The sequence below is a fragment of the Passer montanus genome, unplaced genomic scaffold (genome assembly GCF_014805655.1).
Source record: "Passer montanus isolate IOZ18808 unplaced genomic scaffold, ASM1480565v1 scaffold26, whole genome shotgun sequence".
NCBI lineage: Eukaryota > Metazoa > Chordata > Aves > Passeriformes > Passeridae > Passer > Passer montanus.
The window spans coordinates 753986-775483 of record NW_024367261.1 but is presented as its reverse complement, the minus strand read 5'-3'; the positions used below and the strand labels follow the sequence as shown (position 1 = coordinate 775483).

The following is a 21498-nucleotide window of genomic DNA, read 5'->3' as shown; positions in this document are numbered from 1 at the left end:
GGCACAGGTGGGAAGGATAAAGAGGATGTCAGTACCACATTGTATTTTGCACATGGAGTGCCCTTTTTTGACTCCCGCTGTGATGAACTTCTTGTTCCCACAGGGACCACACCAGAGGAATGAAGGAAATTCCACCTCATGACAGTTCTACCTTGCAGCCTCCTTGAGACCTAGAACCATAAGTCCAAACAATGTAATAGTCCTGCTGTGTTTAGTGATGTCGTGATTTTTGTAGGGATATTGTGGAAGATTCAGATGTTTTTTCTTATCTAAAATGTGTATTAGGGGATTTTGATTGTTTTCAGTATTTTGTGGGTTTGGTATCTTTACAAATTATTAGTGCTATTATTTGATTGCATTAACCATCAGCTAAACTCAGACTTTCTTTTCATCAGAAGTCTTTTAGAAAACAATGGCGAAGGCATGTCGTGCATTCTTCTCCCCAGAATTTTCAAAAGCGTTGTAAGAGAGAATTATGTGTTTACTGCAGAGCCCTTTGTCATGGGAACACATTTCTTTCAAAGCTGTCTTTGAGCACTTAAGTAGAAGGCACGAGGTGTTGTTGTAACATTCTTCTTAATAAACAATTTGAGGGGTTTTTTTTACTCATGGTACAAATACTTCCTGGCATAGTCTTTTCATTTGGAAGATTGAAACCCACATGTAAGGACAGTGCTTCTGTGACAAAACTTCAGATCAACTATACACATTTTTGCAGTAACTTGTACTAAATGATAATCACCATTTAGTGAAACAAGAGGATGCATGGAGAGCAATGTCGTGGCTAGAAGAGTATGACACCGGAAAAAAGGTCTGAGATTAAAGAAAACATTTAAGCAGCATTAATTAAACTTTGCCCTGTAGCTAAGTGAGAAAGCAGTGTATATTTATGCTTATTCTTTTTTGGATATCCAAGGAACTTGAAAATGTTATGAGATAGTCAAGGCAAGAATTTTTTTAAATGACCTCTTAATTCTGGCTCTGCCACATACTTCAGTCACATAGAACATCATTTTTGCTTTTTATCTTTACTTCTTGTCTTGGATTCTCCCTTTTTTCAAAAAGGTAATTCTTCAGTCATACATATAATAAAGTTGTTTTACTGCTCACTTAATATGAAAATGCTTTTTGATATGGGATGCTGTGAATATATTTTTCAGTTAGCAAATGACTTTTGGATTTTCAGCTTTGCTTCATAGAGGTGGCAGTCATTTGGGCTCAAAGTTCAGTTAAGATACTGTGAATAAGGAAATTAAAGCATTGTAAACCATACTGTTAGAAGAATGAACAGTGTCTTATAATTACTACTACACAGATAGTGTCAGGCTGGAAATGTTACTCATGCTCCAGTTGATCTCACATGTAAAGGTGGTTTTCAGTTGACCTCAGTCAGAAGGGGTCTGAATTTTGCCTCCATACAGTGTTCTGTCCCTGAGGTTTTGGCACTCCTTATCAAAGGATGTACGCTTGGGCATTAGGTATCTGTCTAGCCTGATTATTGAGTACAAGTAAAGTATGTTATGCCTCTGCAGAAAATTGAAACTGCCTTTTCCCCACCAATTAATATTCATTGCACTAAGATCTTAAAGTATTTGCTGTTATTTTATATATCAGTTTGTCAGTACATCTCTTTGTACTGTGTGTATGTAAGGAGCAAGTGATATTTTGTAAACAAAATTTGATGTTTAAATTTTGTTGATGGCACATTGCAATTAATTCTTCTGGAATTTGATAGAGTTTTTCTGATTTTTCTGCTTTTGCTAGAGCTGGGTTGTTTGTGGGGGTTGGATGGGTTTTGGTTTTTGGGAGTTTCTGTGCTGCTCTTTATAAGTCATGCTCTCATTAATTTTACTTATCATGCTGTGTCAAGACACCTGCAGGACTGGAGTATTCTTTAAATCCAGGGGCTTTTTGTTCTTACTATTTGAGCTTCGTCGAACACTTAAACAGTGTTTTAAAGCTGCAGCAAATTTTCTGTAGTTTTAGAAAAAAATTATTTTGGTTGTTGACAGTAATTTTCTGTGTCTGGCTATGAAATTTCTCAAGTTTTTGCCCCTAACATGGTTTAAATTGATTTAGGAAGTGATGTATGTGTCAGAGGTATCTTTATTTAACAACAGAGAAATCACATTTTGAAAAAACATTTAGGAAAATTAGCGGATCTTTTTTGAAAGAATGTGGAAATTGTATGTATGTATGTCCATATGACAGAAAGTGGCATAAACACTTTCTGTTTCATTGGAATGCAAGCCTCAATGATTGGCTTAACAGAAAAATTAATATAGTCTGTTAATGTAGTTCTTTAGAGAAGCAAAAACCTTCAGTAATCTTTTTTAGGTTACATGACATTCTTCATTCTCAAAAGAGTGACTCTTTGGTGTCCTATGACATCATGATATTTAGCATACTAGTGAGACTCTGAATTCTTGTAGACCCAATCATGGACAGTCAGATAAGTGGCATTTTTCTTTTGTTATATTGCATAGCTTTTAAGTTACACACTGTTTCTCTACAGATACATTGTAAAGCTGATGTAGGAGAAAAGCACAATATAATAACATTAAAAAGCCATTTATCCACCTTGCTGTTTGTGCATGGCGCATCCAAGAATGGTGTGGTGGGCATGACCCCTGGACAGAGTACAGTGGGACACAGAGCTGGTTGAGAGCTGGGTCAGTGTCCTGTGTGTGTCTGAGGCACAAAAGGACAAACACAAGGGCAGCTGTTACTCAGCTTCTGAGCACTGAGAGCACTGGTTGTTCACTTTGGTGCTGTTTGACCACTGGTGTTCAAACTCTGGTTTTCTTAAGGCGGAAGGCCAGGAAGGCCGGGTGACATAGGCTGGCAGTCTCTGCCAAGCTGTCCTGGTTTGCTAGTGCCAGCACCCTTTTCCACTACCATGTCAACAAGCATCACCAGTGACTTATTTGGCTTACAGAACTAAAAGCGGCTCTTAACAGTAGTATCTTGTGGAATTGGGTTTTGTTCTATAACTGTGCTCCAGTAACAAAGAATCTTTACAACAAGGGCTGCAACAAACTAAGGATAACTTCTGTATAGCTACAGAAGGAGCAAGGGAGCTGAAGCAGAAATAATATTACATCATTTTATTGTTCTGTAAACAATTTCCAAATACCAGTATTGTTTAAAAAGCGAATTCTATGTCTGTAAATGATGCAGAGCAGAAAAGCAGTGTTTAATTTGATCATGGTATGTCCAACCTGTAATTTCATTTCTTCTCTCTTGAAGGTAATCATGTGACTGCTCTGTGGTATTTGTGCTACAGATTATTTTTCATGCAGAAAGTGACATATAAGTAGTATTTAGGATAGATTTCTATCCATAGCAGCTTTCAGATTTTTAGGCATATTTGTTCTAGCATTAGTTTTTAGGACCAATGTATTTTAAATCTCTTTTAAAACAAGAGGTGTTTTAATTTATGGGTGTCCACTGTATGCCCTACTGTGCCGGGGTCGGCTGTCAGTGGTCTCTGCCCCAGCACGAGAAAAGGTGGTTCTGGGCAGGCCGTGCTTTAGAAGAAGGAGTCTGGACTCTTGCTTTCGGTCTTCAGTTGAGTTTATTGTTCCTTATCTGCAAAGTTTTTTTGTCTGTCCAGCCGAGGTCTGATCAGCAAGACAGCCAAGGGCACTCTCTCCCGCCCACGGGGCGGTTGTCTCTTTTATGGTGAAAACTACGTAAAAGATATTTACCTTTAATTTCCAATACTTTTCGCCCTTGTTGGCAAGTGCACTTTCCCTATGAACCAATCCACACATGCCAACATCATCCTGAACATGGATGCCAAGGAGAAGAAAGAAGAAGGACGGGGCACACCCAAATCCCTCCATCTTGAGACTCCCGACCCATGTACAGAATTCCAAACTCCCCTGTACAACATATAAAACCCCCCTGTACAGTGCATTATAATTCAAGTTTTATCAAGTGAATATCATCCCCTCACCATTCAGGCCTGAAATTCTCTCATTTCCTCACATTCAGGTGTCTTTGGCTTCCTGCCAGGGTCTCCGAGCCCCTGCCAGGGCTTTGAGACATCCAGGGCATCCAGAGAGATGCTCTGGGTTCCGACACTACTGGATCTAGGAAGAATCTTGCTTATACTTCATAGGAGAAAATACAGCTTTGGGAATAGATAAACACTGGAATTTCAATCAGCATTGCAACATCATAATTCTTTCTGAAAACCTTTGCAAGGTAAGAACAGAAATTTGACTAAAACAACTCCATAGTCTTAGCTGTTGTAGCATCAACTCGCCATGAAAAATTAAAAATAAAATTGTGGGCATAAAAACACAGTGTATCCATAAGGTTGCACAAGAGGCAGAAGTTGTAATTCCTAAGTTGTTTTTACAAAATTCTGCCTTTCTTCCCAGTGGAAGTAGAAGTTAAGGTGTACTCTTGAATTTCAGTTTGTGGAAAGCTGTGCATATTTCATCCCAGCTGCAGAGAAGCTGTGACTAGGCAAGAAAAGTGTTCTAATATCACCTTCAATGCCACCCTTGCCTGTCATAATGAGAAAGATGCCTGTTTGGTGACTGCTTTTTCCCAGCTCAAGCCAGCTGCCTCCAGCTAGACCTTTCTTTGGGAAGATCAATCACCAAACTGCATATATATCTCTTGGGAAATTCAATGTGTGTGAGCAGTAAGCACAAGCATTGGTAAAAATTCCCTATTTCAAATTTTTCACTGACTTTGAAAGATTTTCTCATCATTCTGGTAATATTTAACAACCATAAATAAAGAGCACATTTTATGACTTAAATAAACAACAAAGCATTTTTATTAATTATTAGGTTTGAAAACAAATATTTTTTCCTCATATCTAGAATTTATCCTCCAAATAAGTTTATAAGTATGTTGTCCTGGCAGTGTAGGTAATTTATGATGCAGCCAGAGGTGTAATAGTTCTGTGAATAAAGAGAAGCTTTTAGCTTCCAGGGATACAAAGTGTTTTTCATGAATATTAAGTAAACTTTAATGATTGAAGAAAAGAGCAAAGTGGAGGACAGTCCTTTATAACCTGTCTAAATAGGCCTACAGCCACATTAATGTTTGTAACAGATTTAGAGCATAGCTAAAATAAGTAAGGATTTCCTCCTCTTTTTCCATACCTTTTTCACCACTGTTTAAACATACATGTAACTAAAAGGATGAAGGCTATCTGCTTATTTACTGTAATTTACAGGACTCATTAAAGAAAAATGGAAAGTAACTGTAATCACTGCTGTTTGAGAAGTAGTGATAGATGGCAGTTGAATGGTTTGAGGCTATTAATTGCAATAAGATTATACCAGTTGAGATACTTCTGATGTCAGGTGCTTGAAACATTAGTTATTTCAAAGACAAATTGGACTATAAATTATTAGTAAATCTGTACTGAGGTGATTAAACCCACTTATTAACTGTCAAGCATGGGTACTATTTCAAGTTGCAGCTCTGTCATTTGTAGACTGGAAAGGGAGATAAAAGGTAAATTTAGGGGTTGTATGGGAATATTTGGAATAACTAGTTACTTTTGAGACTGAGCATTTCCTGTGCTTTCTACTCCCATAGTGAATTTTTGTTCAGCCTTCAAGTTTTCACAGACCACCACTGGCCTTTTCAGCTGACTGGAAGATGTTCTTGAGGGGAAGCAAACCGTTTATCTACGGTGGACTTACTAACTTGCTTAGCCACATGGGGGAGATAAAAAACAGCAGATCCGAGCAGCCTTCACACAGGTCACAAATACAGTTTTGGCATTCTCGAATTTCCATCCTGGGGTCTGCCATTGCCAGACAGTACTGCTCTCAGTAATGCAATATTTTTTCCCAGTACAATGAAGAAAATATATTGCACTGCATGGGTCTTCTTTGTAATACCACCCTGTGCCATTCTTCTTATCATTAATCAAATGTTGCTTACTGAAACAGATACAGGATTGCTTAATGGTTTGATATTGGATTTATTGAACTTTAGGGAATGACAAATGGAAACAGTAGAAGATGAGGAATAGTTCAGTAGTTTAAAAAAATTCCTATCAACTTGTTTGTGTACCTACTAAATTTCGTTGTGTATTTACCCCATCACATGCACCTACAGACACTTAAAGAATTCCAATCTTCTGCACAATATAATAAAAAAAAGCTGAAAGGCTAAAGTGTGTCCATTCAAAGTGGTGAAGGAAAAAAAGCAAGAGGACATCTTTTTCTATTTATCTTCTCCCATCAATGTTTCATTCCAAACTTGAGGTTTTCCCATTGGCATGTTGTATGTGGATATTTGTAGGAGGATGTTAGCAGAGCAACGGGCATTTTGGATAACTGGTTTTTACCCTTCATTTTTTTGTGTAAAAGGTTTGGTTTTTTCATTGCAAAACTTGGCATTCTGTCTTTTATACGCACTATTAAAAGTGCAATCAACCATGGGAAATATTCCCCAAAAATATTCTGTTGGTAACTAAAATGATAAATAGCTGTAGTTTATACAAAATAAAACCTCTGTGATGGATATCACAGTTCCTCTTACATGCCCTGAGCTGGAGCTAGGATTCAGGGGCAGGAGGGCTCCTGTTTTCATTCCACTTTCATTTTTATACTGTCATATTTCCATCTTTATTAGGTTTTAGCCATTTCTTGTGGTTGAGGCACAATTCTCTCCTCCTCACTCCTGCTGAGTATCTGACGTTTGGACTCCGCTCAATTGCTGAAGCAGTTTGCTCTTTTTTTTTTTCATTTTGCTTCTCTGTCAATGCTCAAAAAGTGTTCCTCTTTTGGTGTTGTGACTTGTGGCATACAGTGACATCTTCCCTTCCTCCCTGGGGCCCAGCATGAGTCTTTCCTCTGCTGCTTGTAAAAGGCAAGGTCACCTGGCTGCTGCTGGGAATATCCCAAGCATGCACAGGGTGTGTTGGCTCCTTGTCCAGAGATCCCAGGCATCAAACCACTTCACAGACCTGTCTGTGGGTGATGCCTCATTTAGCAAACTTCTAGAGATGCTGATTGTCTGGAAGCTCCCAGATCCCCCCTCCACATAAGCTCCTTCCTCAGGCTGTCCACTACAAATGCATATATGGCAAGTTATTAAAAGAGAAAGATTGTTTATCAGTCTTTGATGTTTAAAGAGATGTGATAGTCATTAAAAAGTTCATAGCCCACCATCATTCTTCTATTCATTAGAGAACCTGTGGCATACATTTCAGTCATCCTTAAACAAGTTGTCTCTTAAAGGAGAACATACCAGTTATTTCATATAGTTCTCTCAACTAAGAAAATAAATCTATTTCAGTATCACTTGTGGTGTGGATGCCTACATCCAGAGGGTACATGTGGCTGTCAGCTGTCTTTTTTACCAGAAGGACTTACAGCATTTCATGTCACTTCTACTTATTGCATCACAGAAACCCCTGTTTGCATCCTCCATGCACACTCCAGAATATTTTAAGCTGATGAAGAAGCATGAATCATCAGTCATTCCTTTACAATTTGGTGTTGAAATGGAAGTCTGATGTCCCTGGAAGTTGCAGCATTTTACCAGTGTTCAGCTGAGGAAGGAATCAGAACTTCATCCCTTCTTTTTTAACCTTGCTCACATTTTCAATAAAGCTGTATAATTGTTAACACTCAGTTATGAAGTGTGTAGTATAAATGACATTTCAGTTAGAGAAGGACAGGTTGGAGCTTTATGTTTGATTCAGGTGAGTGATAACACTACATATGAAAAGAAATTCATTTTAATGGCTTTTCTTGTGGGAGAAGGGAGAGCTTTTGGTTTTTTAATGTCTTGTCTTTTGAAATTAAAGCACAAGTTAATTGCCAAAGCCATAACAAGAATTGTAATGAGTTTGCTGCTACCCTGCCCTGTCTCCCATGGCCACCTCCCCCTGTTTAACGTGGGTGTAGCAGGCTGTCTCACTGCAGGTGAGGAGCTCTGAATCAGCACTTTGTGCTTGCTCAAGGCTCAGTAAGGTAAGGTGTGGCTGTAAATACAGCCCAGCAGGGAAGGGCAAAGCTGGCTGAGAATTTTGGCGTAACATAAAGCTCCTTTCCCTGTAGCACATCGTTTGTCACTTAGGAAGCAGTTGTAGGCTAAGCTGAGAATTAAAAGTCATCTTCTAAAATAAATACAAAAAAGGCAAAGTGAAGAAAAGTGTATGGCATTCCATGAGAGGAAAGTAATCACAGCAATGCTTTTGTTTTCTAAAAATGGGTTTGAAGAGTGCTTCCTTCACACTAGGCAGTTCCCTGAATGATGATTTTTAGTCTATTTTTGCATGTCTGGGATTAAGAAAAATATTGTTCCTCATATGTTTGTTCCAGTACACAAGGTTAGCTACCTCTTCAAAAAGCTTCGATGTAGAATAAGGCAGATAGCCCAGGTTATATATAGTTCTTTCTGTGAATACTGAGGAATGATTGCTGACTTTGTGATAAAGCATATAAAAGAGAAAATTTTTTTGTATTTATTGTCTCACACAGATAACATCCACACAGGCAGATATTCCTGTCGATGCCCAGGCTGTTGCATCACTTTTTGGGTGACAGATGCTTTGAAGAATGAGGAGAACTGTGGGTTCCTTCACCAGCCTCTTGTTCCTTGCTGTTATCAGGCATCCATTGAAACCATTGCCAACATTGAGCTGGTGAAGTTTTTAATAGATGTGCAAGGCACCCACAGTTATTACAGTACAGGTATTGATGTTGCCTTACCTGCTGCTACCACCTTGTATATACCCAGTGACCCTTATAGAAGTAGGATCAGTTTCTTCACAAAAATACTTTAATCTTTTGCAGTTGGTTATTGTTTGTATGCGCGTTTGCTTTTGGGGTACTGCAAGAACTTTTGTGTTTCACTTCACAGATTGTTAGGGCTACCTCTACTTGTGTCTGGCTCTCAGTTTGCTCTACAGGTAGTAACAGTGGTGTTCTGCTATGTAGAGTATGCCCAGAAGTAAACAGGAGTTTTCAGTGAAGCCTTGTGGTTTATCCCATTCTTTTTTATTATTATGAATAAAATTAGAATGCATCGTAGCCAAACTAAAACATACATGCTGTTTTAAGTCAACTTTTGTTAATAGAGTAACCATTGGTATCTGAGAAAACACCTGATAGTGGAGCTATAATGTGAAGCAAAGAATGCTTCAGATTTGACTGGGAACAAATTCAGAGATCTGGTGTGGCATTATAGGTTGCCTACAGTGAAACCTGTGATAATTTCTGATTGTAAATTGATGGAAAATTCTTCCCAGTAATCATCTTTGTGTTGGCATCACAGAACTGTTGTGGCAGTGAATTGTGATTTTTAAGAACCACATTGTAACATCAAGGGGATCATTACAGCTGAGCTATCCAACCAAAACACCATGAACAAATGAAACTGCTTGTTTAACAGCACACTGCCAATCAGTGCTGTATAACTACTTCATGTTTCAGTCTGCAAAGGCATCTCTGAGATGCGAGGTATTAGGCAGAGAAGTAATGTGAGAGAAAGACTCAATCTGATAGTTGCTGAGCAATGTGGGTAAGGTAAAACTCATCCTGATGCAGTTGTTCTGTTTTCTGCATGACAACAAATTAATTGGAAATGCCTGTCTAGGTAAAGTGAGAAACCAGTAAAGTTTCATTTAATGGGATTGTACCCATACTGACTGGGACAGTAGTCAAAAATTATCTGTACTTTTAAAAAAATTCTCAATCACAGCAATTTCTTTTCTTGAAAAGACATGGCAGTGTTATTCCTCTAAAAGTATATTGGTGAAGCTTGCCCTTTGTGCCTGGGTCTCCCTTGATCCATTGTTGTTTAAATTTTTCCTCAGTGCCCACACAGGTCTGGGATCACTCACTGATTAAACTTTTTGGGGCAACTCTGATATTTTCAAGCTTAAGTCATAGCTAAGAGTAGTCCAGCTGGCATTTCCATGCTGTGTTGTAAGATAATGTTCAATGAACATACAGAAGAAGGAAAATGGAGGAAATCTTAGAATTTTCATGTGCAAATATTTGAACGTTATCACATTTCTATCATTTTCTCCTGCAAACCGTTTTGATGGAGTTGAGAACGGAACATAGCCAGTCTACAGTATGAATAGCAGAAATCTCTATTTATATCTTGTTTTGTAGGCTGAGCTTCCCTGGATGGAACAAGGGGTCTCATACAAAGACAGAATATGGCAGAAAATCCTTCACAGATCTCTATTTATATCTTGTTTTGTAGGCTGAGCTTCCCTGGATGGAACATGGCAGAATATGGCAGAAAATGGCAGAAAATCCTTCACAGAATGCAGTACAGTTTTGGGGAAATAGTCTTGTATATTTAATTCTTGCTGTAATTAAAGGGTCTTTCAGAGCAATGATTAATGTGGAATCCAGAGGTTCAGTGTGGGAACTGTTTCTTTCATATTTATACAAACAAGATTGATTTGGACTAAAATGTATTTATATGACAGAAGGTCTAAAAATACAAAATGTGCTGTAAACCCTGTGTAATTCAGTATATCAATGTCATGTCGTCTTTTGTGACTTTGGTTTTGCATTTTTAACATTGCTTTAACATGTTAGCAATTTTGTATTTTATTCTGTAGGGGAAAAAAAAAAAAGAGGCACTTTCTGGTCTTGTGAATTATATTCTGCTAGAATCAGAATTCTCTCCTGAATCTGACTTCCATAACAGATTAGAATAGCGGTCTCTCTGGTCTCTTGGGGCTTCCAATTATGATTTTTTTTTAAAGTTTACTGAAGTAGTGTTTGAGGCAATACAGAATTCAGAAATGCACCCCATCAGCAGTTTGCTGAATTCGAGTTTCTGCCTTTAGAATATTAAGGAAGTAAGAATGAAGTATAGTAAAATACATTGAGCCATTCTGCAGCTATATATTGCTGCTGCAAAAATATTACAAGTATTTTGTAGAAAATAAAAGGCTATCATCCTATTAATATGAAATAAAATCTGTCCTAAAATTCATAAACAAAATCAAATTATGAATGCCAATATGTGAAATTAAGGGAAGGAAGTAGTAGGATGCAGTTTTTCAGTGCATCCTTTTCAGTGATTTTGTCATACAGGAAGTACAAAGGGAGAGGGAACATTAGAAGATGCAAGGCAGAGTCTCCCCTGGCTCTCCTTTGTTCCCCAGCACCTCTCCAAAGCTCTTACATATTCTGCTGAGACAGACTGGTGTGTGGCTGCTTCGTGGAGGAAGTTCGTTTTGGAAATGGGATGTTAAAAGGAAGTAGTTCACAGCTGCTGCTTTTGGAGAGGAGGAAGCGCTGTTAATAGGAGAAATGATGAAAGGAAGGGAAGACTTAAGGGCACAAGGGTAAAGGATGAAATAATGGATAGACTGAAGCAGGGTGGGAAAGGGAAAATAGTTGCTGCTGCATTCCCTCAATATTTCAAGATTTTCAGCTCTGGTGTTATTTATGTGGGTTTGACCAACATTACATAGAAAGAACAGAGAGATGCCAGTCTTTGCCAATTTAGTGTCTACCTAAGTGACCTACTTTTTAATTACATTTCTCTTTCTTCTAGGCTGCTGTCCTGAATATGTCAGCTTTTACCACCTCCTTTTTAAATTATATGCCCTGATATCAGGCAAAAAAATGTACCCTGTTTTATAGTTGATAATTTGACATAGATACAAAATCACATCAATATTACAGACAGTTTTCAACCTGTGGTAGTTGAACCTATTCTGCCCATCCTCCCATTGTACAAGACATGTTAAATCAGAGCATGTTCTTTAGAATCAGTTTTGTGTCTCTGCTTGAACGATGTATGTTGATTTGATATGTAAGTCAAATGAAAAAAAGAAAGATTCCACCAGGGTTTTAGTGTGCTTTTACTCTGTGTAGTTATGGTCTTGTGTTGATTTCACAGTTCTGCATATTGGTATTGGTCAATGTCAGTAGCTCTCTGAGAAACCGAGGGAAATTGAAATTACTTTTTTTTTAATAAATTAAATTGTTTGGCTGAAGTGTCCAATTAGCACCAGTCCAATTACAGGATACCCTAGTGCAGGAAACCAGGAAGCAATACATCTTGCTTCCTAGGATGAAACTTCATTTTATTTTTAATCAGTGCTATTAAGGAAGACTTCCTTGGGAGCAGGCTTCACTGAGGGTTTGTTCATTAACAGCTCAAGGTGAAGCCAAGGGGAACCTTTCTTATTTCATACCAGAATTGATTTTTAAAAAATAATAAATAACAAGTGCATGCACAGAGGTTTGGTGCATGTATTAAAAAGTGGAGTTGCCACTGGTAACACAGCTGATTTCCTTTGTTGGAAAAGTCATTGTTCATTACTTACCTGAAGTGAAAGGTTAATGGCCTGTAGCAATCTGAAGAAACTCCTACAAAAATGCACAGCAAGGATCTAATGTGGTATAATAGTGCTTTCTGTGTACTTTTCCTCAGGTAAGACAGACAGAGAAGATAGTGCTTGTAATAAATACACTTGATGAAAAGAAGTACCCAGTAAATTGGAAAATTAAAAGGTCCCTGCTGCTGTCAAACAGACAGCTGTCACCACAGGCACAGATTTTGATTTCTTTACTGAGGTTTGCAAAACGTGCTGGTTTTACTTTGTATAGAACTGCTGAATTTCTTCTTGAGAAGCATCTTCAGTGTAGTAGGAGTGTAGTAGAAGTGACTTATTTTGTAGTTGTAGTTGTATCTTTTGCTTTAATTGCTTTCTCAATAGCTGAAAACTGTTTCTTTGGCACACTTCTTTTTTTCGTGCAGTTTGAACACAATTAAAATTGAGATCTTGTTTGGTGTGTTTGATACTGGGGTATTACAAAGAATATTGCTGGCTCTTGAGCACAAACTCGAGCACTTCAGGGACATCAATTAGGCGCCTCACTGAGACATCTGTGATGTCAGATGAAGCCAAATCACTCAATGGCTCAGGGAGAAAATGCAGCATATGTGTTTCAAACCAAAGAACAATTTAATGGGTATACACTGCAAGCATCAGCCTGTCACTGAAGAAAAACCTTAAGTTGGAACTGCCTCTGGAAATGACAGTGCTGCCTGGTCCCTTATGTAAGTGTAAGTAATTGGTGTGGTACTTGGGAAAGGGAATCAGGCTGGCTAGGAAGCAGTTTTTTCCAGGCAGGTACCAGGGTGATGGTGGGTAGCTTAGCCACTTTCCAAGTCACTTAACCAAAAAGCTGTACTGATTTTTATGTCAGCCGGAGTGGAAAGGGGAAGAGAAAATACAGGAAGAGGCATGACTGCTTTTTTTGAGTGACAGGCATAGCCAGTAACAGGATAAAGTGTGCATCAAATGAAAGCAGCTGATTTTTACAGCTGTGAAATATTATCCCTCATCTTCTAAAAGATGCAACTTAGCTTAGTCAAAGGTATCCAAAGAGCAGTAGTGCTGGTACGAGCAGTTCCAGCATGGAGATGGTTTCCCAATGAAGGCACATAGCCCCGAGAGCAGAGGAGCAATCCCTTACAAGGGTCTCATGGCAGAGGGGGAGCCCATGTTGGGCTGCACTGCTACAGAGAGAAACTTCAACCAAACCAGGTGGTTGGGGACATCTTCAGGGCCATGACTTCTCAGGATATAAAGATAACAACAGGGAGGTGTTCCCCAGTGCTTATGAGAACTCTACCAGGGCTGACTTGAAGTGAAGCCAAATATTAAAAATAATCAGAACTTTTTTTGCAGCACTCAGATTTTCCTCACAACCTGACCAGTCTCTGCTGGACCATAACTTGAGAGGAGTTGATGTTGAGTATTAAATATGTATCAGCAGTTTCAATTTATTTAGTGCCAGGTGCTGCCAAAATGTCTTTTTTGTCAATGATATTAACATAGGCATTGGAATACTGTGTGAAATTACTTTTTAATCTGCCCCTACAAGCCAATAGCTGAGTGTTACATAGATCACAGTCTGTTTGAACCTAAGTATTGCTTTAGTCTCACTTTTCCATATTGAGTAAAAAATTCTATAAGGCACGTATCTTTATCTTGATTTCCTGGAGTAGTATTTGATGAACCCAGAAATTTTGACCATGTCACTTAATAGACATACATGTTTTCCTGAAATAATTGAAAACTATTGAACCCAGTTGTCTACCTGCATTTGGCACATATCTTCCTCCCAGTCTTTTCCCTTCTCCAGCGTCATCATTTCACTAACTATAATTCTTCCATACTTTCTGTTTGGTAGTTTTTGCTTAATTAGTTACAGAACTCACTCTACCGACGTTTAAACTTCATTGCTGTGCAGAGAGGTGGGGCTGGAAAGAGCTTTGGGAGCGTTGACCAAGGAGAGCAGCTGAGCTAAGTCTGATAAAACCGAAACTTCAGGTGAAAGTTGCTTTTACTTTGGCTGAGGTCCATCAACCAGCTGCAGGGACATCCCCATCCTGCTGCAGTGCAAATAAAAACTCCTGGCTTTTAAGTAAGCCTTCTTCATTTTGCGTCATGGTAGACTAGGAGCACAGCTGCAGTCAGGTGCTGTATGTCAACTGAAAGGTTAGAACTTGTACTCCACTTGGACGTGTACTTACAGTTGTCAGGCCATGTGTCGTGCTGGAAATGCTTCTTGGAATTGGCTGTGTGAAAAAGCAGCTTGTACATTAGCTTTGGGAAAAGCCCTCGGTGACAAAGGTTGTGTGGTGAAACTGTTTGTCGTAAGGCAGGGGAAAAAAATATGCTTATTACGCAGGGAATAGTGAGGAAGACTGCACGCTTGTTCAGCACCACTGCAGCTCACAAATGCATCCCTACCAAAGCAATGAAATAGACCATTTCTGTGTGATGGTTGCGTTGTACAGACTTGCCTTTCAGCTGTGTGTAATGTATGTATTCTTAAAAGGAACAGCATAAAAGGGAAGAACAAATCACTTTATTTTCCATATGTGAGTCTTTTTCTTCTGCATAATCCTTCTCTACTTCAGTGAATGGTTTGTAAATCCCATTGCTCCTACCTGGGAGTTAGCCTTCTTTTGACTTGTCAGTTTGCAGCAGCCTTTTTCTAATGATGTATGCAAATAAATCTGGGTGCACTACTTCAGATAATCCTCCTTATCTGCATAAAGATGTTTGCTTTCTAAGTTTTCCCTTATTTATTTTATGTGCTATTCATTTAGCTCAACTGAGGAGGAATGCAGGGAAGGGAGGGAAAGGAATAGCATATGACTAAGTTAAACAAAAGTGGACAGGAGGTTACATAATAATAGAGAATAATAAATTTCAACTACAAGATTCCAAAGAGAAACCTCTACAAGGTTTTGCAGATATTTTTTAAATCATTGCTGGTGGAACTGTTGCTTTTCATTCTGAACTTGCAGGTTGCATATTGTGCCCTTGCTTTTTATCCCAGTAGTTAAAGTAGTCTCTATTGTGAATAAATCAAATACAGTAAATATTATAAATGTAAATTTGCTAATTGTTCTGACGGGCTTTGTGGTACTTGTATGTGTTTGCTTCAGTTTGTTGTTTGGTTAATATGTTTTCATAAAAAATAAGCAGCTCCTCCCTTTTTCTTTGTGATACTGTCTCAATTTTTAAAGCCAAATCAGTGATCTAGATCAACAAAGCTGATCCAGCTGAAAAATACCATGTTATATCCTTGTGGAAGATAAGAGGTCCTGAGTTTCACCTTCTTGCCTCATGGCAATGAAGGTATACACTGTAATAAGCAAGGAATAAGGGTGGTGAGAGAAAGAACTGCTGGAGCTGGTGCAGGCAGCACCACCAAATGGGTATGGGCTCAAATATCGCCACCCCCAAAAGATGCAGTCCTTCTCAGGAGCTGAAAAAGTTGAAGTAATGTCTGCATTAATCATTGAGCAGACCTCTACAAACATATCAGGAAAGCAAAATACTTCGTGTCAAGAACCTGATGTCTGCACTGTATATGCTTTGTGGTTTGTTTTTTTACAAGAGGCAGTCGCCTCTTGTCTAGTCTTAGTGGCTTAATGCCCAGTTACTGCTGTAGCACAGTCAGCATGGTTCTGGAGGTCTCCCAGGCAGCTTAGAGCAGAATCCAGCCCATGTGCCCCAAGATGCTGGGCCATAATGTGAAACAAAGTATGGGGACTGAAGAAATTCCCTTTGCAAGTGCATTCCGTGTACAAAGTAAAACCTTGGTGTAGGTGCCTGACTTACTTGCCCATAGTGACAAAAGTGTGTGGTCAAACAATGACTTAGCAATGGCCTTTCTTTCCTACCAGCGTGTTACAACTTCAGGCAAGCTTCCTTCTTGATTCCCTCTATTAAGGTTAAGAGAAACTTTAAATTAGAATTGGAGGGTGGCTTAATAACTAGCAGGCTCTAGCTGTATACACAACTGAGTTGTGCTTCTGCCAGTGTGAGAGTTCAGCATCTCCTGCCTGTGGCACCAGTGATATGCTCAGTTGGTGTATTGATAGCAGGAAGTATGTGGTGGTGTAAAGGATAGGGACTTGCGTTACAGTTTTGGCAGACCTTAGCTGAAAGAAAAAGCGGCATAGATGGCTGGAAATAGTCATAAAATATTCCATTTCATGTCTGCAGAAATCATTAGGCAGCAGTTAAAGGGTTGTTATTACTGCATCAGATTCACTTGGGAAGTTAGTTTCTGTAATGTCCACTGAAACAATGATTCTTCTGTTTTAAGTGGAGCCCATGCCAAGTGCAGATGTGTTTTTGTGCAGACATGAAATGGATTTGTCAACAGTAAAGATGTAGATTCTCTCCATGGCTTCTGTTTCCCTTCTGTCAGCTCAGCAGAGTAAGCAAACAGCAGCATGGCTGTCGTTTGCTGTCCATCATTGCCAAAATTCAGCCTTATCAGTTTTAGGGAGTTATCACAAATGTAGAATGTTGCTTTCATGCTGGCAGTAAACAAACATGACAAATTTTTATATGGTAAATCAGAAGATCAAAATATGACCTATGACACATTGCAACACACAAGCAGCTTAAATGCAGCTCTTCATAATAAGTGAACCTTTGAAACTATTTGCAACACTTTGGAGGGCACTGGGCTGTACAACCCTTTGATCAAGACTGGGTTTCAGAGCACAGTACATGTGTTAGCCAGTGTTTCATCATGGGTGCTGAACTCTTCTTACATTAATGCAGGAAATGAGGCAAAAAGTCTCTCAACTTCTTTTTGTCTGCTTAAAAAGCACAGCTTTATCATGGTGGACAACGAAGTTCCACAGCACCAACCAGCCCTGTAATCACATTTGTTCTGGAATGCTAACAGAATCCTTTACAGGCATCACTAGACTATTACAGGGTCATTTATTGATCTTTATTCTCCATGAAGAACCACAGTTTTATTGATTCATCTACCATTTACAAGTCTCTATCTTGGTCTTAAAACCTTTCTTTATTGGTGCAATTTCCTAGTTTCTGTTTGGTTTATAGGTGTATTTTCTCATTCTTCAGTGGAGAGAGGTAAACAGATGCGAATAGGTAATCTTATAAATCTGAATTTCTTGGTCTTAAAACCTTTCTTTATTGGTGCAATTTCCTAGTTTCTGTTTGGTTTATAGGTGTATTTTCTCATTCTTCAGTGGCAGAAAGGTAAACAGATGCAAATAGGTAATCTTATAAATCTGAATCTTTCCAAGAGAATTCAGCCTCTCCAAACAAATTTATTTTTTCTATATATGGGTATTTTTGAGCTTACTGAGGCAACCACTTTGTCTTGAGCCTGAAGTAGCCCCTGTGTTTCTAGAAAATCTAAGATAGAACAGCTTTTAAATTCTTTATTGTCTGAAATGTAATAAAAAAAATAAGAACAAATTAAAAATATCTGATAAACAACATTTTTCCCACCTAAAGCAAATACATTCAGCAAGAACAACATCTGGCCTCCACCATTTCCTCCACTAAGTGTGCAGAACAAGGTTCTTCCTGAAAAGTACCTCCTTTTTAATAACAAATATCTTGATCCACAAATTCAGAGTTTAGAAGAGTTAAATCACCACCGTTAACTTCTTATTTGTCCTATAGAATGTTGTCTCCCCATGTGCTTTTCCTGCTGAGCTGCACTGCAGTTATTTTTGCCCATGATGAGCATGGTGGAAGTTTGGCAGTGCAGCTGCAGCTCCATTTATATGTATTGTATCTGGCAGGTTCCACTGCCAAAGGATGTGATGAGGCCTTGGTAACTAGAAATAGATGGAGCTAATGCTGTGCCTTGTACCTCCCAGGACAGAAATGCCATGGTTTGCCCAGTTTGAATGAATGCATTGTATGTTTCTTGTTTTATGAAGAGTGTGCTGAGAAAAACAAGAGTTTCTGGAAAGATTGTATATTAGTGCCTCTGTAGAGAGGTCCTGAGTTTCAGTCAGTGGCTTACTTGGATTGGGTGTGAATTTTCAGTCTGTTTCTAATGGATGCAGATGTAAGTAGGTGGTTTTCTGGAGCAGTCTCAGGAGTTTCAGAGTGGTGTTTACAGTATTAAAGGCAGACTGCACCTGAAATTCAATTTTTTAATTTTTGCATTGGTCCAGGACACTTGCATGTTCAGTCTTAGGAATTCTAAATAAGTAATGTATTGATAGAAGAGCATCTGAATTTCAAAGTGATTGTACTTGAAAACTGTGTAATCTCTTTCACTTACTGTCATTTATCTCAGCAGGTGGCAAACTTAACAACATTTTTAGATGTTTTGAAAAGTATTGTCACCTGCTTACCCTGGATGACTTAAACACAGACTTTGGAAAACATCAATATCACTGCTGAGAAGTGCACTTTCTTAAAACAAGACTGGTTTACAGTTTCTCATTCTTCAGAAATGTGTATGTTAATCCTCTGGGATTAAGTAATTTTGTACTACAGTTATGTTGCCCTTGAAAAAATATATATACATTCAAATCATCCTGGGGGTTTAGATTTCTGTTTGCTAATGAGTACAAGCTTCAAACAAGACTTAACTTTCTTCCCCACAGTTAAAACAACTGTGTTGCTTTTGCAAATCAGTGGCTTTAAGTCTTTTCAAAGAGCAGATCCATGAGAGATGCTTCAATGTTTTGTTTAAGTTGCTGCCTTTTGTGAAATACTGAAGCTGACACTTTACATGTATGCACTGGCAATCCATATCTGCAATGGTGCTGTTCTGTGAATGTCAAATTCTAGCAGAATTCTGTGCTTTATTGTCCAGCACCTCTTTTTTTTACTTAAATTTGTTGTGGATAAGAGATTTACATAGTAAGTGAAGAGCTTAAATTGGTACTTGTATTTTTTATATTGATTCAGTTGTCAATTTGCCAAATATCTTCCTTTCTACTACCTCCTCCTCAGTATCTGCTTTTCAATGTTCACAAGTGAAAGTTTTAGGCATTGTAAATCAATCGTTTATAATTTCATTTCACTTAGTAGTGTCTACATTTTATGGTTACTCAAAGTGAGCAAAGTGGCCAATTCCCACTGACTAAGCTGTGGAGGAGCAGACATGGAGAACCCATCTTTTTGAACTTTGTAGCTCTTGCAAGTGGTTCAGGCATGACTCATCTCATGTACCCAGCAGTACATCTTGTCAAAACTAGGGGTGCTGGGTGGGTCAGTAAACTTGCAGGACTTGTGAAGCTTCTTCAGGGGCACAGTTGAACTCCCAGCTCTGTGTCTGTCATTCTCTGTTCAGCACAGTGTGCAGCGTGTGCATCTACCAACTCTTCAGCTGGAGTTTTATAGGACTGAGCACACTGGTTGCCATGCCTGTAGCAATTATCCAGCTTTCTGAAGCTCCTTGGATTCTAGAAAACTCAGTGTCTTCATCACTGGAGCTGGAGAGATGTGTGAGCAAGAACATAAGCAATGATAGCTGATAACATCCTGCTTTTAGGTATTCTGCGATTCTCTGTAGCACTTTCACTAATGTGTTTTTCAGTTTTTCTATGCAAGTGCTTCTAATTTTTCACTATTCACAAGTGGATATTTACCTAATTAAGGGGGGAATTTCCAGTGCACATTTGCAAAATATTTCAAGTAACATTGAAATGGTGGAAAAAGACCCAACCAACTTATTTCTTTACCCATTCACCCCAGAAAATTGCTTCTTAAAAATGAAGTAGTCAGTACCATTAGATGGACCAGATACAATATCACAGTTCCCAGTATTTTGTCCTAATAATGGTAAAGATATTTTTCTATTGGCATTATTCTAGTTTCATCTTTCTAAAGATCTTCTGCTAGCTTACAGCTGTGAGTACAGTCTAATATGAAGGTCTGTTCTGCATATTCTACATCAGATTCAACCTGTATCACTTAGTCCTTATTTTCCAAAACTCACCTGATCAATTCCCAGCTATTACTCAGTTTCTGGTTTCTGCTGTGAAACACAAAAATGGACAAGTTATTTCTGTGCTTTACCTACAGATGTGTACAGAAATTGGCTTGTAGGAAAGTACAGTAGTGAATTCCCTTCTCCTCCAGGACAGTTTCAGTCCACAGGGCAGTAAAAACCACTATGAAAAGCGTTTACAGGATTTATGAACTGATAGTTGGATCCTGTCATAAAAGAAGATGAAAAACAAAGCAGGGAATGGGCATCTGTGGGGACTGGTTGCTTGGTTAGTGGTTTTAAGAGGTTTATGGAAAAGCTTGTCAAACAATAAGGTGACCGCAGACTCCACTGGATCATTTTTTAAAAGGTAAAGTACTTGATCTTTCTGACATCAACATTTCTTCTTTTGAAGTTTTAAGACACTACATGTACTTCTTGGTCAGAGATATCAAGTGTTCAGAGGCTAGTGTGTCTCTGTGTATTTCTTGTGTGATTTTTTCAGGGTCAAGAATGAAATTCACAGCAATTTTGTCGAGATGCGTTTCCACTGAGAATGTGGATCAAAGCTCAGTAAATAACACTCCACATAAACAACTTTGTGCTTGTAAGAACCAGGCTTTAAGCATGAAGACAGTAATAGCCATTTTGCTATTAATGTTGTGTATGAAAAAAAGCTCATAATCAAAAATGGTACACATTGGCATCCAAAAGGACATGCTTAATGCTGTCTTCCGTTGTCATGCTAATAAATCTTGCTTCTAGATTTGTATATGGTAGAAATCTTCTTATTTCATCTACATACCTCTCTAAAAAGGGTAGAATTCACTACCAAAAAACTAAAGCAACAGCAGTCATTATAAATGCGGTTCATTTCAGAAAGGTATTTTAAAAATTATTATTAAATAAATACTATTTAGTATTTGTCTTGTGAAACTGGGTAATTTTTCTTGATTCAGTCATAAAAAAGTTCCTAGTTTTTTTTTTACTTAACAGAACAAGCTCAGCCAGAGAATCAGAGAAGAGGATGTGATCTTTATGGATCTGAAAGAATCATAACTTAGGCAAGGACATTTTGTTGTTTTTGTTGTTGACTAAAAAGTAGTGAATTGTACAAGTGTGTTGTATTCCAAAGTAGTGAAACCTGGGAATGTAATGGTATTATTATATAAGCTGTCCTACATAGGACCACAACAACAAATCCTCTTCCACACTAGCACACCAGCATTTCTGTCATTTAGAGGCTACAGTGGTAGGTGGACAT

The 21498-nt window shown here is 38.4% G+C and overlaps 1 protein-coding gene across 2 annotated transcripts in view; it reads left to right on the top strand.

Annotated features, from left to right (window-relative positions):
- LYRM4 (LYR motif containing 4) overlaps positions 1-21498 on the top strand; it is an 87407-nt gene that overhangs the window by 39365 nt on the left and 26544 nt on the right. The window contains exon 3 of one of the 2 annotated variants that reach the window (XM_039712045.1): positions 104-587. The exons of the other annotated variant lie outside the window; for it this stretch is intronic. Coding sequence (XP_039567979.1) covers positions 104-142 — 39 coding nt within the window. The 3' untranslated portion in view covers positions 143-587. Of the gene's footprint in view, positions 1-103; positions 588-21498 lie in introns of those variants that run through there. 2 annotated transcript variants of the gene reach the window in all.